Here is a 27,226-nt window from a genome sequence, read left to right on the forward strand (position 1 = left end):
AGACTGCCCATAAATTTAAAGAGTGCTTCAAGACTGCCCATAATTTTAAAGGGTGCCTCTGGACTGTCCATAAATTTAAAGGGTGCCTCAAGACTGCCCATAATTTTAAAGGGTGCCTCTGGACTGTCCATAAATTTAAAGGGTGCCTCAAGACTGCCCACAATTTTATAGGGTGCCTCAAGACTGCCCACAATTTTATAGGGTGCCTCAAGACTGCCCATAATTTTATAGGGTGCCTCAAGACCGCCCATAATTTTAAAGAGTGCCTCGGGACTGTCCATAATTTTAAAGGGTGCCTCAAGACTGTCCATAATTTTAAAGGGTGCCTCAAGACTGTCCATAATTTTAAAGGGTGCCTCAAGACTGTCCATAATTTTAAAGAGTGCCTCAAGACTGTCCATAATTTTATAGGGTGCCTCAAGACTGTCCATAATATTATAGGGTGCCTCAAGACTGCCCATAATTTTAAAGGCTGCCTCAAGACTGTCCATAATTTTAAAGGGTGCCTCAAGACTGTCCATAATTTTAAAGGGTGCCTCAAGACTGTCCATAATTTTAAAGGGTGCCTCGGGACTGTCCATAATTTTAAAGGGTGCCTCAAGACTGTCCATAATTTTATAGGGTGCCTCAAGACTGTCCATAATATTATAGGGTGCCTCAAGACTGCCCATAATTTTAAAGGGTGCCTCAAGACTGTCCATAATTTTAAAGGGTGCCTCAAGACTGTCCATAATTTTAAAGGGTGCCTCAAGACTGTCCATAATTTTAAAGGGTGCCTCAAGACTGTCCATAATTTTAAAGGGTGCCTCAAGACTGTCCGTAATTTTAAAGGGTGCCTCAAGACTGTCCGTAATTTTATAGGGTGCCTCAAGACTGTCCGTAATTTTATAGGGTGCCTCAAGACTCTCCGTAATTTTATAGGGTGCCTTGACTGAAAAAAGGTTGAGAAATACTGGCCTAGACATTACAATTTGGTCCTTGTCATAGTTCCTCAAATATCTACACTTGCCCACATATTTTCTGCTTTCAACACATCATCAGGTACACATTCACAGGCTGTCTAATATATCCCACCCACTTTCAGATGTCATTGTAATGAGATAATCAATTTTATTCACTTTGCCTGTCAGTATACACTATATTGCCAAAAGTATTGGTCGGCCTGCCTTTCCACACACATGACCTTTAATGGCCTCCCAGTCTTAGTCCGTAGGGTTCAATATTGAGTTGGCCCCACCCTTTGCAGCTATAACAACTTCAACTCTTCTGGGAAGGCCATCCACAAGGTTTAGGAGGGAGTCTATGGGAAGGTTGGACCTTTCTTCCAGAAGAGCATTTGTGAGGTAAAGCACTGATGTCGGACGAGAAGGCCTGGCTCGCAGTCTCCACTCTAATTCATCCCAAAGGTGTTCTATGGAGTTGAGATCAGGACTCTGTGCAGGCCAGTCAAGTTCCTCAACCCCAGACTGGCTCCTCCATGTCTTTATGGACTTTGCTTTGTGCACTGGTGCGCAGTCATGTTGGAACAGGAAGGGGCCATCCCCAAACTCTTCCCACAAAGTTGGGAGCATGAAATTGTCCAAAATGTCTTGGTATGCTGACACCTTAAGAGATCCCTTCACTGGAACTAGGGGGCCAAGCCCAACCCCTGAAAAACAACTCCACACCATAATCCCCTTCCACCAAACCTTACACTTGGCACAATGCAGTCAGGCAAGTACCGTTCTCCTGGCAACCGTCAAACCCAGACACGTCCATCGGAATTGCCAGACAGAGAAGCGTGATTGGTCACTCCAGAGAACATGTCTCCACTGCTCTAGAGTCCAGTGGCGGTGTGCTTTACACCACGGCATCTGACGCTTTGCATTGCACTTGGTGATGTAAGGCTTGGATGCAGCTGCTTGGCCATGGAAAGCCATTTAATGAAGCTCTCTACGCACTGTTGTTGTGCTAATCTGAAGGCCACAGCAAGTTTGGAGGTCTTTAGCTATTGACTCTGCAGACAGTTGGCAACTTCTGCGCACTGTGTGCTTCAGCATGCGCTGACCCCGCTCTGTCATGTGACGTGGCCTACCACTTGGTGGCTGAGTTGCTGTTGTTCCCAGTTGCTTCCACTTTGTTATAATCCCACTAACAGCTGAGCGTGGAATATTTAGTAGCCAGGAAATGTCACGGATGGACTTATTGCACAGGTGGCCACCTATCACGGGATTGGAGTCAATGAGCTCCTTAGAGCGACCCATTCTTTCACCAATGTTTGTAGAAGCAGTCTGCATGCCTAGGGGCTTGATTGTATACACCTGTGTCAATGGAGGGGATTGGAACACCTGAATCACATGATTTGGAGGGCGGGCCCAATACTTCTGGCAATATAGTGTATGTTTAGTATCCATTTACTCAACACATCATCATCTTTTGTATTTTACCAAAACAATTGGGTATTATATTGTATTTGTGAGCACTAAAATTCAATGAAGAGTAATTTTTTATTTGCTAAAAAATTGTTTGATAAAACGTCTGCGGAAATATTGCGTGCCATAAAAAATTGAAACCAACACAATTTTATTCACCAGGGCCTTTGCTTTCAGAAAATATATCATGTTTTGGGTTCTAAGTCATTTTCTAGTATTTTTTTCTGTGTGAAAAATGCAAAAATTGCCCAAGACAGCTACAAAGATGTATGGGATTTTTTAAAATTGTACTTACCTAGGTGGATGAGGCATCTGTCCCCACCAGCTCTAAGGATCACATGACCGTTGAGTTCTCACAGTCGCTGTAGGCAGAGAATGGTGACTGTCACCACTGTCTACTCTGGTCCCCCCCCGCTCACTGGAGTGCGGAGCTATGTGGAGAGGGAGGGAGCGGCCTGCTTAGGCTCTCAGCGGCTCACTGAGAGGCTGAGCCAGGTGCCGCTCAAGAATTTGGGGTGGATCCAGACTTTAAAGTCGGGATCTTTCCCCAGCCTGGACTGGCTCAGTGACGTCAGCTAACAGTGAAGTTCAGCCCCGCTGTCAAGTCATGGAGTGTAGAACAAACTGCTTTGGCTGTACTTCTCCTTTAACCCCTTGTCTACAGGGCACTTATACCCCCTTCCTGCCCAGGCCAATTTCTAGCTTTCAGCGCTGTCACACTTTGAATGACAATTGCGCGGTCATGCAACACTGTACCCATATGAATTTTTTATCATTTTTTTGAGACAGATAGAGCTTTCTTTTGGTGGTATTTAATCACCTCTGGGTTTTTTATTTTTTCTTAAACAAACCAAAAACCACTGAAAATTTTGAAAAAAAAAAGTTTTTTCTTAGTTTTTATTTAAAATTTTGTAAATAAGTGATTTTTCTCTTTAACTGATGTGCGCTAATGAGGCTGCAGTGATGGGCACTGATGGACAATGATAGGTGGCACTGATAGGCACTGATGAGGAGACACTGGTAGGTGGCACTGATGGGCACTGATGAGGAGACACTGGTAGGTGGCACTGATGGGCATTGACAGGCATCACTGATGGGCACTGAAAGGCAGCACTCATATGGCACTGACTGGCACTGCTAGGTGGCACTGCTAGGCGGCACTGACTGGCAGCACTGATAGGTGACACTGAAAGGCAGCTCAGATGGGCACTGATATGTGGTATTGATGTGCACTGGTAGGCACTGATGGGCACTGGCAGGTGGCATGGATGAGCATTGACATCTGGCACTGATGGACACTGACAGGTGGCACTGCTGGGGCTACACTGATCATCAGGGCACATATCAGTGCTCTGATGATCAGTGTAGATGTCCCCTCTGAGGAATGCCGATTACCGGCTCTCCTCTCCTCTGTCAGCGTGACAGCTCGGGAGGAGAGAAATGTCGATAACCGGCATTTCCCTATTTACATGTGATCAGCTGTGATTGGACACAGCTGATCACACGACCGAGCCGACATCTTCGGCTCTTTCCATGAATCAGTGATCCGCTGTGTCCAAGGGACACAGCGCACCGCTGATCACCACGCTGCGCACTCCCGGAGCCGCGCATGTGCGGTTAGAATGGGATGACGTCATATGACGTCCTCCCAGAACGAGAGAACCACCTCGTGCCCGTCATTGTACTATATGGCAGGCGGGAGGCGGTTAAAAGCAGAACATTGTCCAGATGTATAGAAGTTTACATTAATGGATTTAAGTTGTCCAGTTGTTCAAATGACCGCAAGCTTCAACTTAAAGTCAACCTACCTCATCCGGCTCCCTTTCAGGAGAGGAGGGTTCTGATTCCTCGTCTTCATCCGATGAATCCTCAAAAGACTACAAAGTAAAAAACAAAACAAAAAACATGGTTCAATATAAACAGAATTTGCCTTTGGGAGTCATGCTTGCAACTGTCAGTTTTGCAATGCCTCATGGGACTTGTAGTTCTACAACAGCTAGAGGGCCACAGTTGCCCACCCCGGCTTTACAGGGTAGCAGTGTAGTTAGAATAGAGCTTAGAATGCTTCATCCGGACCTGGACATCACTCGATAACAAGATCCATAGGAAGCATTTGTACTGTGTATCCAGTGTCAGCTACTGGGGTCTGCGCATCCCTTGATTTCTATAGCCGTATGGCTTTTGTGAGAATGTTTTTGACTTCAATGGAAAGCCAGCACTTCGATAAATGTCAGCAAGAGGTTATCCTTTATTGTACAAAGTGAAATGCAGCCATTAAAAATCCAAAGCGTTTCAGCCGTTTAGGCCTAAGTCGAAACGCGTTGGATAGTTGCAGTATTTTACTTTGTGTAATAGAGGATAACTGTTTGCTGACATTTACTGACGTTTGTATATTGTGCAAGGTTTTCAGAGAACTTTCAGCCTGAGCTCAGTGCCTCTGGAATATTTAAGCAGCTCTGTCTCATCTGTTTCCAATGAAGTTTTTGACACCTTTCTATTTTATTACATTTTGCGCTCCCTTTTTTTGTCATTTCTCATAGACTAATCCCAGACTGTTTTAAAAGCTCGCCTTTCTGACCATGTGTCATATTACACCCATACACGCCTGGTCAGAGTCTGCAGCCCCCTCCCCCCACAACACTTATTGCAGTGGTGGTCAACTTTCTTGATATGAGGGGCTTCCAGTGTGGCCCTAGACATCAACAAAGGTTCTCGCATAAAATTCAGCGAATATTCGATGTCAGAGACAGCAGACACACAACAGGACATGGCCAAAAGACAAATGGCATGATACAGGAGATGGTCAGAGACTGTGGACTGGATATAAAAGATGGTCAGAGACTGCAGAGGTAATACAAAAGATGGTCAGAGACTGCGGACGTGATACAAGAGAAGGTCAGAGACTGCGGACATGATACAAGAGAAGGTCAGAGGCTGCAGACCTGCTACAAGGGATGGTCATTGCCTGTGGGCAGGATACAAGAGATGGTCAGAGACAGTGAACAGGACACAAGAGACGGTCAGAGACTGTGGACAGGATACAAGAGACGGTCAGAGCCTGCAGACATGGAAAGTGGACAGCGGACATGCTATAAGAGAAGGTCAGAGACTGTGGACATAATACAAGAGATGGCCAGAGACAGTGGACAGGACACAACAGACGGTCAGAGACTGTGGACAGGATACAAGAGACGGTCAGAGACTGGACAGGATACAAGAGACGGTCAGAGACTGGACAGGATACAAGAGACGGTCAGAGACTGGACAGGATACAAGAGGCGGTCAGAGACTGTGGACAGGATACAAGAGACGGTCAGAGACTGTGGACAGGATACAAGAGACAGTCAGGGCCTGCAGACATGGTAAGTGGACAGTGGACATGATATAAGAGAAGGTCAGAGACTGTGGACATAATACAAGAGATGGCCAGAGACTGCGGACATGATACAAGAGATGGCCAGAGACTGCGGACATGATACAAGAGATTGCCAGAGACTGCGGACATGATACAAGAGATGGCCAGAGACTGCGGACATGATACTAAAGACGGTCAGAGACTGCAGTCATGCTATTAGAGATGGTCAGAGTGTCGACTTGATACGAGCAATGGTCAGAGACTGTGGACAGGATACAAGAGATGGTCAGAGACTGTAATCATGCCATTAGAGATGGTCAGAGTGTCGACTTGATACAAGAAATGGTCAGAGACTGTGGATATGATACAGGACGTGGACACGATATAAGAGATGGTCAGAGACTGCAGACATGATACAAGAGATGGTCAGAGACCATGGACATATTACATAAGACTGCTAGTCGCTGTTTTAACAGGGCAAACAAAACAAAGACTGATGCTTCCAGGGACCCCGAGTGCTGCACAGAAAGTGCCCAGGGGTTGCGCATGCGGCCCCCGGGTCACAGCTTGGGCACCAGGGACTTACAGAATCCAAATCTGCAGCATGTTGGAAAATCTTTATGAAGAGGTAGGCTCATCCTGCCAATCAGAAAGTAGCGATAACTGCACGCGCCTCACTAAGGAACTCTTCGGCGTTGGTCTCAGAGAGTGGTGAGACGGCTGTCTGTCTGTGGCCACTACAACAGTCATGACATAGCAGCAACAAACACAACTCACCCCTCTATCAGAGTCCATGGTGTAGGAATACATATCTTCAATGGTTTCTTCATCATAAAGAAAATCCTGGCAAAAAAAAAGAAAAAAAAAAGAAAGTAATTTATCAATATGCATGATCTACTTTCATGTGTAATCCCACTCTACCTACAGAGTATCAATAGCCATCTGCAACAACCAATTTTAAAGCGATAATAAACCCAAAAATATCATATATTGCAGCTTACCAATCGCTAGATACGGCTGCATTTGTTTTCTCTTTTTAGGCTTTTCCCCTCTGTTTTCACCTGGTGATCTGGCCAGTAACACACCTCCTGTATTAGTGCACCCCCCACTCTCAATACATGAGTACAGGGGCATCTTTGGACAGCAGCAGGGTCAGTCTTGGGGGGGAAGGGGAGTGTTAGATATACTAACAGATTTAGCTACACTACCAAACTGAAGCCAAACTCCAGCTCAAACTTTATGATCAGTTACAGCAGTTTTTTTCCCCCTTTTAGGATAAACGTTTTACATGAATAAATAAAAGCTGATCATTGTAAGCAACCCTGTTAGTGGTAAATAGTTTGTTTCAACCCTCTAACTGCTACATCTGCAGGACAGTATGTTTTGTTGAAAAACAAACAGACTTACTGAGTAATGCAGCCATTACATCTAAGAATTGGTAAGCTGATTGAATGCTGCTATAAAACTCCCCGTCACAAACTCGCTATCCCCCTCAACCCACACTTCTCTGTGCATCCTACACCTCTTAAAGTGTTACTAAACCCCGGACCCCGCATTCACTATATCCGCTCTCCCCGGACCCTGCATTCACTATATCCGCTCTCCGCGGACCCTGCATTCACTATATCCGCTCTCCCTGGACCCCTCATTCACTATATTCGCTCTCCCCGGACCCCTCATTCACTATATCCGCTCTCCCTGGACCCCGCATTCACTATATCCGCTCTCCCCGGACCCCTCATTCACTATATCCGCTCCCCCGGACCCCGCATTCACTATATCCACTCTCCCCGGACCCTGCATTCACTATATCCACTCTCCCCGGACCCCGCATTCACTATATCCGCTCCCCCGGACCCCGCATTCACTATATCCACTCTCCCCGGACCCTGCATTCACTATATCCGCTCTCCCCGGACCCCGCATTCACTATATCCGCTCTCCCCGGACCCCTCATTCACTATATCCGCTCTCCCCGGACCCCTCATTCACTATATCCGCTCCCCCCGGACCCTGCATTCACTATATCCGCTCTCCCCGGACCCTGCATTCACTATATCCGCTCTCCCCGGACCCCTCATTCACTATATCCGCTTTCCCCGGACCTTACATTCACTATATCCAGTCTCCCTGGACCCTGTATACTATATCCGCTCTCCCACAGTACAAAGAACATGGAAATGCAATTATTTTAGTAAATATAAACTGCTAAATCCCTTTTCTCATCAACAGTTAGAGCAGTCTTGTGGCTTCTATCAGTGTCCAGCAGAGCATTGATTAAAATTTGTAGGAGGGGTTTTCTCTAGGAGAATGCAGAATCCCTGACCTCTGTCTGGACAGTGCTGATTGGCCCTGTGCTGATCACATGCACCCTCCCAAGAAAAAAAAAAACCCTCTCTAGCAATACACACCGAACTGAGCATGTGCAGAATGCCTTCAAGCCCCTGTTCTATCAGGAGATAGATTGGGGACAGTAGAAGAAGCGGAGGATCAGAGAAGACAGCATCAAACAGCCTTGTTACACAATGCAGAGGATTACCCCTTAGGTTCCATTGAGTATAACAAGCATGCTTTACTGTATATACAGACTGATTGTACTGTTGTGAGTTTAGTAACATGTTAATGTCATACAAGTAACCGAGGCGGTGATATGCTTATCGTTGCTTAGAAAATAAGAAGCTTTAGCCATATGGCCAATCATGTGACCAAAGAATAGATATGACAGTTGCCACAACATTTCTGCTATGGGCAGGACCAGCCCACCAGCAGCTCAGCCTGAGGACATATAACCGGAACCCAATGAACATCCACTATCATAGAGATGTAACTGTGTGGCCCCTTAATGTTTTATGATCACATGATGCATGAAACGAGGACACACCCATGAGTGGGTTCCCGATTCACCCGAGGCCGGAGGGAGATTAACGCATGGAGTGGTTATTTCTCTTGGACTCAACTACTTACTGTTGATCTTCCTAGAAGTGGGTCAGCACCATCAGGAATTCTAGAAAAAAGGCAAATGTCAAATAAATGAATATTGATCGGTCTTACATACACCATACATATATACACCTAAATAGCCCAGGTACTGAGTGATTGAAGTGCGGCTTCAGTGTGTCTCCTCCCAGCCCACGCCCTCTGATGCATTTCACCTTGCCCGCAGGGCTTAGTTATAGAGAGGACTATGACTAAACCCTGTGGGTGGGGCGAAACGTGTCGGCAACATGGCCTGGGAGGAGCCAGGCGAAAGCCACATTTCCTTCACTCAGTACCTGGGCTGTTTAAGTGTGCAGCATCCTCATGGTTAATACAAATTAGAGCATGCTAGGATGGGAGCTTCAGATGAGGATTACTGTAGGAGCCTCAGGTGAGGATTACTGGAGGAGCCCCAGGTGAGGATTACTGGAGGAGCCCCAGGTGAGGATTACTGGAGGAGCCCCAGGTGAGGATTACTGGAGAAGCCTCAGATGAGGATTACTGTAGGAGCCTCAGGTGAGGATTACTGGAGGAGCCCCAGGTGAGGATTACTGGAGGAGCCCCAGGTGAGGATTACTGGAGAAGCCTCAGATGAGGATTACTGGAGGAGCCTCAGATGAGGATTACTGGAGGAGCCTCAGATGAGGATTACTGGAGGAGCCTCAGATGCGGATTACTGGAGGAGCCTCAGATGAGGATTACTGGAGGAGCCTCAGATGAGGATTACTGGAGGAGCCTCAGATGAGGATTACTGGAGGAGCCTCAGATGAGGATTACTGGAGGAGCCTCAGATGAGGATTACTGGAGGAGCCTCAGATCGGTCCTTGGAGAGGGGCCCTAGGAGGTTCGACAGGTTCACATTATTATCAACCGTTTACATTATATTAACCACTTCAATACCGAGCACTTTTATCCCCCTCCAGCCCAATTTTCAGTGCTGTCACACTTTGAATGACAATTGCGCGGTCATGCAACACTGTACCCAAATTAAAATTTTCACATAGAGCTTTCTTCTGGTGGTTTTTAATCACCGCTGGATTTTTTAATTTTTTGCTTAACAAATGAATAAAGACTAAAATAAAAAAAAGTTTTTCTTAGTTTCGGTTATAAAAGTATATAAGCAGTTTTTATCCTTCACTGATGTGCACTCATGAGGCTGCACTGATGCAACTACACTGATGGGCACTTTTGAGGTGGCACAGATAATTAGGGCACTGGTGGGCACTGATAGGCAGACAGATAATCAGGGTACTGATGAAACTACACTGATGGGCACTGATAGGCAGACAGATAATCAGGGCACTGATGAAACTACACTGACGGGCACTTTTGAGGCTGAACTGATGGGCAACACAGATAATCAGGGCACTGGTGAAACTACACTGATGGGCACTTTTGAGGTGGCACTGATAGGCAGACAGATAATCAGGGCACTGATGAAACTACACTGATGGGCACTTTTAAGGCGGCACTGATAGGCAGCACAGATAATCAGGGCACTGATGAAACTACACTGACGGGCACTTTTGAGGCGGCACTGATAGGCAGATAGATAATCAGGGCACCGATGAAACTACACTTACGGGCACTTTTGAGGCAGCACTGATAGGCAGCACAGATAATCAGTGACATTCAGATCTTTTCTCTAGGTGACATTCGGTTATCGGCATTTCTCTCCCCATGAGCTGTCACGCTGACAGCTCGTGAGGAGAAGAGAGCCGGTAATCGGCATTCCTCGGAGGGGACATGTACACAGATCATCAGAGCACTGATGATCAGTGTGCCCTGATGATCTGTGTAGCCCCAGCAGTGCCACCTGTCAGTGTCCATCAGTGCTAGCTCTCAGTGCTCATCCATGCCACCTGCCAGTGCCCATCAGAGCTGCCTTTCAGTGTCACCCATCAGTGCCACCTATCAATGCCAGTCAGTGCCGACTATCAGTGCCAGTCAGTGCCGCCTATCAGTATGCATCAGTGCCGCATATCAGTGCCCGTCAGTGCTGCTTATCAGTGCCGCCTAACAGTGCCAGTCAGTGCCACCTAACAGTGCCAGTCAGTGCCGCCTATCAGTGCCATATACGAGTGCTGCCTTTCAGTGCCCATCAGTGCCACCTACCAGTGCCTCATCAGTGCCACCTATCAGTTTCCATCAGTGCAGCCTATCAGTGCCCATCACTGCAGCCTATCAGTGCCCATCACTGCAGCCTATCAGTGCCCATCACTGCAGCCTATCAGTGCCCATCACTGCAGCCCATCACTGCAGCCTCATTAGTGCACATCAGTGAAGGAAAAAAATCACTTATTTACAAAATTTTATAACAAAAACTAAGAAAAAACTTTTTTTTTTCAAAGTTTTCAGTTGTTTTTGGTTTGTTTAAAAAAAAATAAAAAACCCAGAGGTGATTAAATACCACCACAATAAAGCTCTGTCACAAAAAAATTATAAAAATTTCATATGGGTACAGTGTTGCATGACCGCGCAATTGTCATTCAAAATGCAACAGCGCTGAAAGCTGGAAACTGGCCTGGGCAGGAAGGGGGTATAAGTGCCCTGTAGGCTAGTGGGTAATAAGAGAAGTGTGAGCACCAAAGGGTGGTTGCCAAGGATGTATGTTACTGCATTCTCAACCAGGGTTTCCATGGAACCCTGGTTGAGAATGGCTGTATTAGAAGCTCATCCTTTCCAAGAAAACAAAAAATGCCTTCAGAGCCTGAGAATAACTTCACTAGTGCCTTTTAAGTCTGATATTAAAGGTTGAGAAAGGCTGATCAAGATGACATCCAGATCTTCTACTGATTTCATAAGGGAAGGGAAGGGTAGGATGTACGTTAGTGCAAATAAAAAAAAAAAAAGTATCATGGAAGGTACTCAATTGCTTCTGTCACAAGTGCACTAAAATGGCTACTATCACCTCAGGAACTGAACAAAACCTTTTTTCCTCGACTCTGGGGCTGCAGTGATCTTCAGCCCTTGGGCCAGGTCCAATTCTTTCCCTGCAGAGTTCCTTTCAAGCTTCCTCAAAAAGTATTAAGGCTTTAAACGTCTAGCACTGAGAACAGTGTTCATCTTCTGACCCTCATAACACGGAAAAGGCTTGAACAAGTCCCCTGATGTATTAGAACAGCCCTTCTCAAGATTTTTACTGCAAAGAAACTCTTTCAATAATTTTCAGGTTTCAGGGAACCCCTGCTAAGATTAGTCCCATTGGTGGTCATCAGGAAAATGCCTCTTATAATAGTGGTGGTCTGTTAAAAGAATGCCCCCCTTACAGGGGTGGGTCAGAATGCAACCTTTAGGGTAATGCTGCTGGCTCTGTCAAGTGGTGTTGGACCTAGAACTATGTAGACACCATCACATTGTAGGTCAGTAAGGCACAGCTCAAGGAACCCCTCGTGACCTCTGGAGGAACCCTAGGTTTCCATGGAACCCTGATTGAGAATGGCTGTATTAGAGGCTCATCCTTTCCAAGAAAAAAAAAAAAGCACCTTCAGAACCCTGAGAATAATTTCACTAGTGCCTTTTAGGTCTGTTATTCTCCTGCATTCCAAAACATGAATATGGTCCATGTGATACGAGTTGAGTTCATAGGAAGCATTTCCAGCATTTGGGCCATAAAAATGGTTCCTGACCTGTGTGAGACAAGCTTGACTTCTCTGGGTAAAACCTTAGCCAAAATCTGAACAAGAGAATATTCCCACCACTCTATGACAGGTTGTGAGGGATGAAGAAACTCTCCTCACATGGAGAAGCTTTAGATGGATCATTGTAACTAGGAACCGGTATTTGGGGTTGTGGGATTTTCTTCTGAATGGGACATTATCATTTCACCTTCAGTAGACAAAAGTCTGTTGTCCAATATCATACCTTCTGTATTGTCCATCTAAAAGGAAAAGAAAATGGTAATGGTTACTTGAATTCTCAGACATGTTCAAGACAATAAAACACATTCTGGAGAACAAGCTATGTCAGAAGACCCAGTTGCAGCTTTCAGGTTGGTGAACCTCTGCCCATCTTTACTTCTGAGACACTCTGACTCTCTAAGATGCTCCTTTTATAACCAGTCACATTACTGACCTGTCGCCAAGTAACCTATTTAGTTGCAAAATATTCCTCCAGCTCCTCCTTGTTAGTACCACTTACTCTGCCAGATTATTTGCCCTGTACCGACTTTTCTGAGACGTGTTGCTGCCAACAATTTCAAAATTCCCCTATTATTTTCTTCAAATGGTCCATTTTCTCAGTGTAAACATATATGTTTTTTTGTTTTCTATTGTGAATAAAAATTGGAGTTTTTAAGAGATTTGCAAACCATTACATTCTGTTTTTATGTCGATTTTACACAGCATCCCAACTTTTTTTGGAAATGGGGTTGCACTTTAATTGTAGACTGAACCGAAAGGTGGCATGGAACCCAATGATCTAATAGAGGCTTGTAACTCCCCCACTGGGCACATACTATCTCCCCATTACTGTCTACTGACAGAGGAGGGGGGAGAAGAAGAGATGGTTGTAGTGACTGAACAAGGAGGATCTGGGACTCTTCTCTGGATTTAGTGTTTATTCCTCACCTGTGCTGATCTCTGGAGGCATCTCCTCCTGCTTACATGGCTCATAGCTGGAGTCTACTAGAGGCTGATGGCTCCTGACTCCCCCACTGGGCACATACTGTCCCCCCATTACTGTCTACTGACAGAGGAGGGGGGGGGAAGAGATGGTTGTAGTGACTGAACAAGGAGGATCTGAGACTTTTCTCTGGATTTAGTGTTTATTCCTCACCTGTGCTGATCTCTGGAGGCATCACCTTCTCCTTCCATGGCTCATAGCTGGAATCTAATAGAGGCTTCTGGCTCCTGACCCCCCCCCCCCCCCCCCCCCTGGGCACATACTGTCCCCCCATTACTGTCTACTGACAGAGGAGGGGGGAGAAGAAGAGATTGTTGAAGTGACTGAACAAGGAGGATCTGGGACTCTTCTCTGGTTTTGGTGTTACTTACCTGCACCAATCTCTGTAGGAAATTCCTCCTCCTTACATTGCCCAGCACCTCTCATATACGCGTCTTGTGCTTCCTCCTTGACTTCAACTTTAAGACTGTCATTCTGAATAGCACAAAGAAAAAAAAAAGAGAATGTTACAAAAAAATGCAAGGTGCCTACAAACAATGACGCAACATCTGACGGCCCAATGATCCTTGTGATCCTGTACAAGCATTCTTGTTACTTTGGGTGACAATTACTAGAAAAGAAGTGAAAGAAATTCACCCGGCAGAGCCACAGACAACAGGAAAAACTGTCCCTTTACAGGCTATTTCTGAAACTGAAATTTCTTTCCCTTCAGAGTTGTGCTTTTCCTCAGTATGACTTTAAGGACTCTATGTACACTGCAGCTGCTAAATTGACGTTCAGAATCTGTTCAGCATTTTTTTCAGCAGCCCCTGAACTCTCCCTAATGTTTTCCTATGTACACTATGTCATTTACCGGCAGTTGAGTTTACAGTTGTTTTTTTTTAACACAACAAAATTGCATTCAGAAGATTTTACCAGCATTTCAAACTCCAAACACTTGTAAACACGATTAACCGCGGTCAGATATGATATCGCTAGTATCAATAAGATACATTTTTAAACCTCGTTTTTCAATAGAAATATCCAAGTTTCATTACTACACTTTTATGCTTCTCTATACGCCATTAGACTTTATACTCCTGTTTTCCCTGTTTTTTAACCCCTTTACGCCGGCGCCTCCTGGCCCTTTAAGAGTTTCAGAAGCCGGGAGGCGGGGTGGGATTTAGTCATGTGACCGCCGTGACGTCACGGCGGTCACATGATCGGGAAAGGTCCCGATCGAAAGAGGAGATCGGGACCTTTCCGTGAGTACCGGACATGTGTGCTGGGAGCGGGCAGGGCACACGGTCTCGGCACATATGTCCTTTTTTTAATAGAACACAAATGTGCAGCCACTCAGCGTCTAGGCCCAGACGCCGGAAGGTCGCACATTTGCATTTGGCCGGCGTGAAGAGGTTAAACATATAGCCTACTCTGTACGATTGTGAACAGCTTTGTCCCTGTTCACATATGTGCTCTCACAACAGTACATCAGCACCTCCAGTAAAATGGCTGCAATCCAACCTGGCCCGGACTCCGGCAAGATGGCCGCGGTTACCACGTGACCATGTGTCACCGGCAAAATGGCGGCGTCACCTCGCAGTATTTTGGCGCCTTGCGGGCTATATAAAAGAGATAAATTTGAGATGTCAGCAATGGGTGTGCCCCTGAGGACATGTTATTACACGAAACGCGTTGGGTGGAGCCCTATTGCTGACGTCTAGCCGCCGCTAGCCGCCGCTACAGAGGAGCGGCGGCCATCTTGGTACTTTATTTTATTACTTTGTGTTACTGCATGTGGATACTTTTATGTTACTTGCTACCATTACTATAATAAAATACTACACTGTAAGCACCTTTCTGGCTCCTGTGGCTGAGCCGATTCCTCCCCAGGACCACCAGATATGCAAAACCTGGAACTGACTGCGCTGATGTGCCGGGTCCATTTGAATACATGGAAAATGCTTTGCATGCATTTCTGATGATGAAAAAAGGCTCTCGACATCATCTGGATGTGGGCCAGGACCACCAGGCACCCACCCTGACGGATAGATGGATGATCCTGTAACTGTCAGCAAACGGCTGCACCCCCAGATGTGCGATGTATTATAACCCATGTGCATTATTATTTATGGTCTGGTGAGTGTACATCCGTCCCAAGGGTGGATTTGCTTTCACAAGTTCTTGCACATTTGTTCATCATGGATAACCTCACGTGCCAATCATAGGCACTATTTCAGCCGATATCTTTGCACAAAAGATGTTTTAATATTCACGAATAATTCTACAAACTCCTTTTATTTGTTTTAGCATCATTTAAATTATTTATACAATTTATATTGATATTGCACTTTAGTCACCTATACGCTCAATTTACATGCGTTGATGAAATTGTGACAAGCATTTTAGCGCGGCACTAATATTTTAGAAACGGGATTAACCGAGTTTATAATCGTTTGCGTTTAGATGCGTTTTTTGATTGGTCCATATCCAGATGCTGTGCAGAGCCTTTTTTGATCATCAGAAATGCATGCACAGTGTTTTCCATGTATTCAAATGAACCCGGTACGCCAGCGCAGTCAGTTCCAGGTTTTGCGAAGGAAAAAATGGTAGAACGCGCCGCATTATGCTCATGATGGGATCCATAGTGACTACAACCAGAAAAGACAGGTCATCTCAACACATACTGCTCTCTCTGCTTCTGCTTTCTCTATTCCTCTCAAAATGTCTGAAATAGTTATTTACTATGTTTCAGCTTTCAGCGCTGTCACACTTTGAATGACAATTGCACGGTCATGCAACACTGTACCCATATGAAATTTTTTAGCATTTTTTGAGACAGATAAAGCTTTATTTTGGTGGTATTTATTCACCACTGGGATTTTTATTTTTTTTGCTAGGTAAATGAAAAAGTCCAAACATTTTTTTAAAAAGTGTTTTTCTTACAAAATTTTGCAAATAAATAATATTTCATCATAAATCTTGGCCAAAATTTATTATGTAATCTTTTTAGTAAAAGACATAACCCAAATTAGTTTATAAATAATGCGGGGAGCAGACACAAAGAACACGCGGGTGCAGGAGGCAGCCAGTCGGGTTCTCTCTTGTGTCTTGTATAACTTATGAGTGGAGGTGGAGTGGAAATCCTGTGATCCCTGGATGAGCAATCTGCAATAAGGATCTGTTATAGAGGAGAGGAATAGCCTTTTGGCCCTGTGTGGGTCAGTGTGGGGTGGTGAGCAGGCATTGCTGCCATTTGAGGATTTTGTGCACTAGAAGTGAAGATCACTTTTTTCACAAAGTTTCACTTGCATGGACTTGTTTTCATATATACACGGATGGTTTTCGCATTTGTGTGATTCACAGTTATATGCCAAGTAATTGTATAATAATTTTACTGAATATTATGGATACACAAGATATATTTGTTATCACTCATTTACTTTTTTGTCACTAAATATTTTTTGTATTTATGAGTTTATTATCACAGAGAACTATTAGTTATTAATGGCACTATAGTATATATATATTATTTTTACAGCGCTTCATTAATTTATGGATACATATTTGATTACTTATTGGTTTTAGTTGAGTGACAGCAGCTATTAATATAGGGATCCTATCTATATAAAGCGCAGGAGGATACCCCCATTTAGATGCCTCCTCACTGCCTTATTTAACCCTGTGATGTCACACAACCGCTCCACAATCGCATGCATTGCATGCTGTTGCGGCACGGCCCCAATGAACTCAATGGGCGAGTTTGACAAGCAATGCCGCTTCTCAAACTCTGCGCTCCAAGTTAAAAATGTTGTGACCATGAAGCAGAGTATCACAACCGCGGCAAGTGAACAGTCATGTCCGGCTGTTATTTTACACAGCTGCTCGTTTTTACCATCCCTTGATCACTTGCCTAAAAGAAACATATTTTACGTATGAGCAGTTGTGCCTATTAATCCTTACGTACTTAAGGACCTTTCAAAATTAATACTGAGCAGGAGTGAGTCTGGTCCTCTATAAAAAGTGTTAATAAAGGCAATTTTTTTTAAATCAAAATAATAAACATGATATACGTGTCTGCTCTGTATAACAATATTGTGAAGAGCTGTCCCAAACCACCTCTTCTTGGGTTCCCCACAAGCAATCTTTGCTCCTCCTCTTCTTTGTGTGCCCCCATAGTAAGCTGCTTGCTATGGGGGAGCACAGTGTATGCTCACTCCCAATCTATAGGGGCGCACAGTGCATGCGCACTCCCAAGCTATGGGGGCGCACAGTGCATGCTCACTCCAAACTATGGGAGCGCACAGTGCATGCTCACTCCCAAGCTATGGGGGCGCACAGTGCATGCTCACTCCAAACTATGGGGGCGCACAGTGCTTGCTCACTCCCAAGCTATGGGGGCGCACAGGGCATGCTCACTTCCAAGCTATGGGGGCGCACAGTGCATGCTCACTCCCAAGCTATGGGGGCGCACAGTGCATGCTCACTCCCAAACTATGGGGGCGCACAGTGCATGCTCACTCCCAAGCTATGGGGGCGCACAGTGCATGCTCACTCCCAAGCTATGGGGGCGCACAGGGCATGCTCACTCCCAAGCTATGGGGGCGCACAGGGCATGCCCACTCCCAAGCTATGGGGGCGCACAGGGCATGCTCACTCCCAAGCTATGGGGGCGCACAGTGCATGCTCACTCCCAAGCTATGGGGGCGCACAGTGCATGCTCACTCCCAAGCTATGGGGGCGCACAGTGCATGCTCACTCCCAAGCTATGGGGGCGCACAGTGCATGCTCACTCCCAAACTATGGGGGCGCACAGTGCATGCTCACTCCCAAGCTATGGGGGCGCACAGTGCATGCTCACTCCCAAACTATGGGGGCGCACAGTGCATGCTCACTCCCAAGCTATGGGGGCGCACAGTGCATGCTCACTCCCAAGCTATGTGCATCTATGGTGCCATGCTTCCATAGTCACACAGCAGGGTTTAGCCCTCACTTCCTCCTCACTGCATTTGATTGACAGCAGTAGAAGCCAATAGTGAAGGGAAAGAGAGGGGAGAAGAGAAGAGGTGCAGCTGTGCACAGTGCTGGATCTCTTCTCCCCTCTCTTCCCCTTCACACAGGGAAGGGGGAGGACAGAAAGCAAGAAAAAATGTTTTCACCTTAATGAAGGGAATGCACTAAAGTAAAAAAAATGTTGGCTTTAGAACTACTTTAGCAGCCCCATTTTCTCACTTTTGTGACCATGTTTCATGGTCAGCCCATTTAGGCTGTAATGTGAAACATGGTCTCAATGGTCTCATCTCCCCCCCCCTCCCCTTCCCGTACACAGACCTACAAACTACAGCCCCCCCTTACCTGAATGGCAGGATACTTCTCCAGAGTACCCCGTTTTCATTTGAATTTGGTACTGCACCGCCTGAACAGCCATATCATCCATTCACAAGACTCTGTGAATGGAAACACTACAAAATGTCCCATCTGCCACCACAAGGCCTCGGCTGTCAATCCCTGGGCCCTGGCCGGTGATTACTTGCCGACACCCGGTGATCTCCGACTCGCAGGGGCGGACTGACAACTCATGGGGCCCCCGGGCAATAGGGGATCATGGGGCCCCTGTGTCCTTGCTCAAACTCAAAAAAGCCTATGAAAAAGGTACCAGGGGCATCTCATAGGGCCACCTACTGACCCCAGGCCCTCGGGCAGTGCCCGAGTTTCCAAATGGTCAGTCCGCCTCTATCTCCGAATATTACCGAAGGGGGAGAGAGCTGTATGTAAACAATACAGATCTCTCCTCTGTCAGCTCCTGCACACTGCTTTGTATGGCTCTGCATAGCAGAGCCATACAAAGCAGTGTGCTTAGTCAAAAGCACATACAGCATAACGTGAAACAGCACACATTTAACCCTTTGATCGCCCCACGTGTTAACCCCTTCCTGCCCAGTGCCATTAGTACAGTGTCAGTGCTTTTTATTAGCACTGGTCACTGTATTGGTGTCACTGGGGATGTTAGTAACACCAAGTTAGTTCCCCCCAGTGTCAGAATGCCCGCCACAGTCCTTCTATAAGTTGCTGATCGCCACCATTACTAGTAAAAAAAAAAAAAAAAAAAAAAACAGAAAAAAAAAAAAATCCCAGTATCAATACCGGTATTTGTAAACGCTATAACTTTCTCGTAACCAATTCATTTTCACGTATTGGGATTTTTTTTTTTTTTAGCAAAGACATGGAGCAGAATACATTTTGGCCTAAATTTATGACGAAATTTGATTTTTTAAATTTTTTTACTGGACATGTTTAATAGCCAAAAAGTAAAAAATATTGTTTTTTTCCCTCAAAATTGGCGGTCTTTTTTTCTACAGTGCAAAAAAATGAAAAAAAAAAAAAACAAAAAAAACGCACAGGCAATCAAATACCACCGAAAGAAATCTCAATTTGTGGGGGGAAAAAAAAATTTCATTTGGGTGCAGCATTGCATGACCGCGCAATTGTCAGTTAAAGTAAAGCAGCGCCGTATCGCAAAAAAGGGCCTGGTCAGGAAGGGGGGGGAATCCTCAGGAGTGCACGTGATTAAAGCACCCCCCCAATCACGTATTATATTATTTCACAAGGTCGTTCCATCTACCTGATAATCCTGTACGATCCAGCTATCATCCCGTGTACGCCTGTTCCCGAATTCACCTGTAGGAAAACACTGTATTGTTAAAGAGACCCTGTCACCATGGTTCACATTCTATAAATCTGCAATAAGCCATTTCTCGTGGTCTGGTGGGTGGGTCAGTGGTACCTTCCTATTATAATAATCTTGGCTGCATTTTTTTTTTCTAATGCAACACTTCCAGGAGTTTTGTGGTTCTCTGAAGCATGCGGTCTGCAGATGTTCCCTCTTGACATGAGCAGGGTGGAAGGTGCCACCTTGCAATGTGTGACTTAGAACAGTTTCCCACACTCTTGCGCAGGAACTTTATAAAGCAGTGTTTTTCAGATCTTAAAAGGTTCAGGTTGGCTTTAAATGTGGTCGCCGACATCACCAATATATACATATATACCATGCGTATGTACCATATATGCAGATGTATTAAAGGGTAGGATAGTCAGAGACTAAAGACATGTTACAGGCTTGGTCACATGAAGCAAGTAGAAATCACTGCTATTACCCCCCTTCCCCAGTATCCAACCTGTGGCCCCTTGGCACTTCTTGTGTGGTCCTCAGGGCCCCTGCAGACACTTCTGCGTTTCCCTATTGCCCTTTTTTAGTAGTGATTTCTAGCAGTCTCACGTAATAGATCTCCAGTCTATGATTACCTCCTGAACCATGTCCCAAGTCTCCAACAATTCCTATAGCATGATCACAGTTTCTGACAGTCTCCTGCAGCATGTCTGTAGACTCTGATCATCACTTCCATCTTATGTGTAGTGTCTGATCATCACTTCTTCCATCATATTCACAGTCTCTGACCGTCTCTTGCCTCATATCCGCAGTCTCTGACCGTCTCTTGCCTCAAATCCGCAGTCTCGGACCGTCTCTTGCCTCATATCCGCAGTCTCTGACCGTCTCTTGCCTCATATCCGCAGTCTCTGACCGTCTCTTGCCTCATATCCGCAGTCTCGGACCGTCTCTTGCCTCATATCCGCAGTCTCTGACCGTCTCTTGCCTCATATCCGCAGTCTCTGACCGTCTCTTGCCTCATATCCGCAGTCTCTGACCGTCTCTTGCCTCATATCCGCAGTCTCTGACCGTCTCTTGCCTCATATCCGCAGTCTCTGACCGTCTCTTGCCTCATATCCGCAGTCTCTGACCGTCTCTTGCCTCATATCCGCAGGCTCTGACCATCTCTTGCCTCATATCAGCAGTCTCTGACCATCTCTTGCCTCATATCCGCAGTCTCTGACCATCTTTTGCATCATATCCACAGCTTCTGACCATCTTTTGCATCATATTCAAATCTCTGACCATCTCTTGCATCAAATCCGCAATCTATGACCATTTCTTGAATCATATCAACTTTGGGTGTAGGATTATAACTTTTTTTCTTTAATGGTTGAACTGGATGGACTTTTGCCTTTTTTCAGGCAGACTATGTAATATCTGCAGTATCATGTATCTTGTATCATACCCACAATCTCTGACCATCTCTTGTATCATACCCACAATCTCTGACCATCTCTTGTATCATATCTGCAATCTCTGATCATCTCCTGTATCATATCTGCAATCTCTGATCATCTCTTGTATCATATCTGCAATCTCTTACCATCTCTTGTATCATATCCACAATCTCTGACCATCTCTTGAATCATACCCGCAATCTCTGATCATCTCTTGTATCATATCTGCAATCTCTGACCATCTCTTGTATCATATCCGCAATCTCTGACCATCTCTTGTATCATATCCGCAATCTCTGACCATCTCTTGTATCATATCCGCAATCTCTGACCATCTCTTGTATCATACCCGCAATCTCTGACCATCTCTTGTATCATATCTGCAATCTCTGATCATCTCTTGTATCATACCCGCAATCTCTGACAATCTCTTGTCTCATGTCTGCAATCTCTGATCATCTCTTGTATCATACCCGCAATCTCTGATCATCTCTTGTATCATATCTGCAATCTCTGATCATCTCTTGTATCATACCCGCAATCTCTGATCATCTCTTGTATCATACCCGCAATCTCTGACAATCTCTTGTCTCATGTCTGCAATCTCTGATCATCTCTTGTATCATGTCTGCAATCTCTGACCATCTCTTGTATCATGTCTGCAATCTCTTGTATCATATCTGCAATCTCTGATCATCTCTTGTATCATACCTGCAATCTCTGATCATCTCTTGTATCATATCTGCAATCTCTGATCATCTCTTGTATCATACCCGCAATCTCTGATCATCTCTTGTATCATACCCGCAATCTCTGACCATCTCTTGTATCATACCCGCAATCTCTGACCATCTCTTGTATCATACCCGCAATCTCTGATCATCTCTTGTATCATACCCGCAATCTCTGACCATCTCTTGTATCATACCCGCAATCTCTGACCATCTCTTGTATCATACCCGCAATCTCTGATCATCTCTTGTATCATACCCGCAATCTCTGATCATCTCTTGTATCATATCTGCAATCTCTGACCATTTCTTGTATCATATCTGCAATCTCTGATCATCTCTTGTATCATACCTGCAATCTCTGATCATCTCTTGTATCATATCTGCAATCTCTGATCATCTCTTGTATCATACCCGCAATCTCTGATCATCTCTTGTATCATACCCGCAATCTCTGACCATCTCTTGTATCATACCCGCAATCTCTGACCATCTCTTGTATCATACCCGCAATCTCTGATCATCTCTTGTATCATACCCGCAATCTCTGACCATCTCTTGTATCATACCCGCAATCTCTGACCATCTCTTGTATCATACCCGCAATCTCTGATCATCTCTTGTATCATACCCGCAATCTCTGATCATCTCTTGTATCATATCTGCAATCTCTGACCATTTCTTGTATCATATCTGCAATCTCTGATCATCTCTTGTATCATACCCTCAATCTCTGACCATCTCTTGTATCATACCCGCAATCTCTGATCATCTCTTGAATCATGTCTGCAATCTCTGATCATCTCTTGTATCATACCCACAATCTCTGATCATCTCTTGTATTATGTCTGCAATATATCCTGTTGTGTGTTTGCTGTCTCTAATAATGAATATTCATTGAATTTTATGTGCAGTCTTTTGATGATGTTGGGGCCACACTTGAGGCCCGCCATATCAAGAAAGTTGACCACCACTACATTACTCCTTTACAAATAATTGCTGCCACTCCCACTATTGACTGCTGGCATCTGAGGGTTGATTGGAGCATTTCTGGAGGCATTTGTATCATGTATGGACCATATACAACAACATCTCCCATACGTACTACAGTATATGGACTGCACCAAGTCACTTGTAAGAACAGAAGAAGATTGGGTCAAGTTGAAGTATAAGGCTACATTCACACAAGCAACTAGCTCCAGTGTATATAACAATGGCAGGAATCTGTTTCTGCCACCAAAGTGCGACCAACAGTGATCACCGCAGTCAATCGCTGGCTGGACGAACAGCCACGAATAGCTGTGGCCACCGCTAACCTGTTTTTAAAGTGCACAGGGCGCGACAACCCCATCTAGCTGCTCACAAGTGTCAGAAACATCTGCGGGAATCAGGAAATTCCTGCTGCTGTTATTCACACTGGCGCTAGTCACCCATGTGAATGTACATCACAAGCAAACAAAATATTTCCCAGCACACCTACCAGACAGCCTGCAAAACAACCAAATTGTTCCTGTAACAATTCATGTTAAAAACAGAGGGTTTTGTTTGCATAGACTTGCAAAATATATGCGTAAGCTGCAGTGCCCATGTCAAGGGTCCTCTGTATACGTCTTGGAACACACATAGCAGTGGATAGATTAGGGCAGGTGTGCCTGGAGGAAGTCTACCCCTTAAAAGGTACAGGGACGCACGTGACACCTAGGAAGAGCACAATGGCAGCTGAAGACATCCACTGCATCCTAGCCGCCAATTCGACCAACTGTTTTATAAAGTTAGGACCGAAGTATACAGAGGAGCCTTGACGTGGGCACTGCGGCCTACGCATACCCTCCCATATGCATCTTACAGCACAGGCTAGATAAAGGTTGGGGTGGTTGCCACTTTTTTGTACACTTGGATGAATTAGGTGCGGGGACACACTGGATGGCTTAAGCTGCCATTGAGCTCTTGCTGGGCTTCACGTGTATCCCTGTGCCTTTAAGGAGGGGTGGGCTCCCTCCAGGCACTCCTGCCCTAATCTATCCATTGCTATGTGTGCTTGGGTGACAGAAATATATAGTTAAGATCGCAGTATATACAGAGGTCCCTTGGCGTGGGCACTGTGGCTTACACATATATTTGCAAGTGTGTGCAAACTAAACCCTCTGTTTTTAAGGTGAATTGTTAGACGGGGTCAATTTGGTTGTTTTGCGGGTTGGCGAGTGTGCTGAGAAATCTTTTGTTTGTTTGTGATTTGTGTTGCCCCTCCATATGCACCTTACTGCAAAAGATAGTTATAGGTTGGACACTTTTTCACCCATTCAGTGTAGCCTAAGGGGATCCTGATCAGATTATCTAGGACAGTGGTTGTCAATTTACAAGGTTTTGAGGCCTCAAATGTAGCACCTAATGTCTCCCAGAGTCCAGTGGAGCACCACACACAGAGTGCAGAGTCAGGAGGAGCACCACACACAGAGTTCAGTGGAGCACCACGCAAATAGTGTAGAGTCCAGTGGAGCACCACACACACAGAGGTCAGAGTCCAGTGGAGCATCACACACAGAGTGCAGAGTCCAGTGGAGCACCACACACAGAGTGCAGAGTCCAGAGGAGCACCACACACAGAGTTCAGTGGAGCACCACACAAATAATGTAGAGTTCAGTGGAGCACCACACAGAGAGTGCAGAGTCCAGTGGAGCACCACACACACACACAGAGGTCAGAGTCCAGTGGAGCACCACACACACACAGAGGTCAGAGTCCAGTGGAGCACCACACACAGAGTGCAGAGTCCACTGGAGCACCACACACAGAGTGCAGAGTCCACTGGAGCACCACACACAGAGTGCAGAGTCCAGTGGAGCACCACACACAGAGTGCAGAGTCCAGTGGAGCACCACACACAGAGTGCAGAGTCCAGTGGAGCACCACACACAGAGTGCAGAGTCCACTGGAGCACCACACACAGAGTGCAGAGTCCACTGGAGCACCACACACAGAGTGCAGAGTCCACTGGAGCACCACACACAGAGTGCAGAGTCCACTGGAGCACCACACACACAGAGTGCAGAGTCCAGTGGAGCACCACACACAGACTTCAGTGGAGCACCACAGAGTCCAGTGGAGCACCACACACAGAGTGCAGAGTCCAGTGGAGCACCACACACAGAGTGCAGAGTCCAGAGGAGCACCACACACAGAGTGCAGAGTCCAGAGGAGTACCACACACACAGTTCAGTGGAGCACCAAACACGGAGGTGCAGAGTTCAGGGTGCTCTACACACAGAGGTGCAGAGTTCTGGGGTGCTCTACACACAGAGCTGCAGAGTTCAGGGGTGCTCTACACAGAGAGGTGCAGAGTTCAGCCTTCTTCCACAGCTGATTACCTCTGCTTCCCCCCATCCACATCTCACTTTCACCCCTCTTCAGCTCTGAACTCTGCATGCAACCCCCCTCCAATCCCCCCCATCTTCTCCCCACCCCCTCCTCCACCCACTACTTTTGTTGCTGTATTAAGCTGAAGCACCCAGCTGGCTCTAGTACCTCCCCGCACACTGTAGGTAGCTCCACCTCTCGCACTTGCAGGGAGATCATCCAGTGGGGGTGTTGGCATCTGCACTGCACTCCGGGCACCTGCACCTCCCTTGTCCTCATCCTGCACTCAGTGTGAGCTGTTCAGATCAGATCTGTGAGAGTTGTTGGGAGACAAGCAGTCAATGGTAAACACATAAGCCGGACCTCTGTGTTTACAAGTGATAGTAGTGAGCAGGGGGCCTGAGCCAGTGGTGATGGAATCGAGATCCACCAAGTTCAAGCTGAAGAAAAGCCCTGCCATTATCAAATCCTTTATAAAAATCAATGCTCCTGCTATTGACTGTTGGGGCAAAAGGGTCATAGGTTGGGCACCAGGGACCTAGTAAGCTAAATCTGTTCTTATTACCCACCTGTGCTGATCTCCACGGGAACTTCCTCTTCTTTAATCATCATGTGCAAGTCTCCCTCCATGCCAGATCCAACGTTTCGGGTGCTTCCACGGTCTGTGAATAAAGGATATGCAAGAGAAATTTATTGGAGCCCCCAAAGCAACCTTAGCCTATAATCCCAAGTCATACATAATACATGAGGGGCTGTCTGTGACTAACTATCACTTTTGGGTGGATTGACCCTTAAAGTGATTCCAGGGATGCGTGACTTATATCACCGGACGCCCAGCACATGCAGTACCAGGCAGGTGGGTGTTACCTACATTTAGCCCTGCTGCGGGCAAATAGCCTGGGTTCACATTTATCTGTACTTAAATGGCAATGTAATTCTGGTTTTGGTGTGATTTTAGTACAGGTGCCGTTTTGCTCTCTCTCTCCACAGCTGCCTCCCACGGACTTCAACGCAAAAACGCCTCCCCATTGACTTCAGTGCAAAAACGCCTCCCCATTGACTTCAGTGCAAAAACGCCTCCCCATTGACTTCTGTGCAAAAACGCCTCCCCATTGACTTCTGTGCAAAAACGCCTCCCCATTGACTTCTGTGCAAAAACGCCTCCCCATTGACTTCTACGCAAAAACGCCTCCCACTGACTTCAGCGCAAAAACGCCTCCCACTTACTTCACTACAAAACCGCCTCAGTATTGACTTCAGTGCAAAAACGCCTCCCTACTGACTTCTTTGCAAAAACGCCTCCCACGGACTTCTACGCAAAATCGCCTCACACTGACTTCTATGCAAAATTGCCTCCATTCACTTTTATGCAAATCTCCTGTCAATAGCAATCCTATGTGAACACTTCTCGGCATGCCACTCTACTTGATCACTTGAGTCTGGAAGGCACCGCTACACACCCGCACAGGACCCTTTTCATGACGGCGCTCAAAACGCAATGCCTGTGGATCACATCTGTGTGAAGCACCTCAATAGGAATACATAATATCTACCCTGCGAATCTGTGAGTTTGAAAACGCATCAAGAGTCGCATATGTGTGAACCAGGGTGGCTCCATTCACACCTGGGCATTTGAATCAGAATAGCTGCGATTCTGCCCCGCGATCGCAAAACGCAGGTTCAGGTGCCA

At 45.9% G+C, this 27,226-nt stretch overlaps 1 protein-coding gene across 4 annotated transcripts in view; it reads right to left on the reverse strand.

The window, feature by feature from the left end:
* LOC149466152 (uncharacterized) overlaps nucleotides 1–27,226 on the reverse strand; it is a 55,825-nt gene that overhangs the window by 4,912 nt on the left and 23,687 nt on the right. For all 4 annotated transcript variants that reach the window (XM_089672853.1, XM_089672852.1, XM_089672854.1 and 1 more), the window contains 7 exons: nucleotides 26,106–26,198; nucleotides 19,967–20,022; nucleotides 13,737–13,839; nucleotides 12,607–12,622; nucleotides 8,731–8,770; nucleotides 6,544–6,609; nucleotides 4,220–4,288 (listed from right to left, as the gene is read on the reverse strand). In XM_089672853.1, the coding sequence (XP_089528979.1) occupies nucleotides 4,220–4,288; nucleotides 6,544–6,609; nucleotides 8,731–8,770; nucleotides 12,607–12,622; nucleotides 13,737–13,839; nucleotides 19,967–20,022; nucleotides 26,106–26,198 (443 nt within the window). The remainder of the gene's footprint in view (nucleotides 1–4,219; nucleotides 4,289–6,543; nucleotides 6,610–8,730; nucleotides 8,771–12,606; nucleotides 12,623–13,736; nucleotides 13,840–19,966; nucleotides 20,023–26,105; nucleotides 26,199–27,226) is intronic.

Source organism: Staurois parvus, unplaced genomic scaffold (genome assembly GCF_062004578.1).
Source record: "Staurois parvus isolate SC_StPar_1 unplaced genomic scaffold, SC_StPar_1.0 ptg000132l, whole genome shotgun sequence".
Lineage (NCBI taxonomy): Eukaryota > Metazoa > Chordata > Amphibia > Anura > Ranidae > Staurois > Staurois parvus.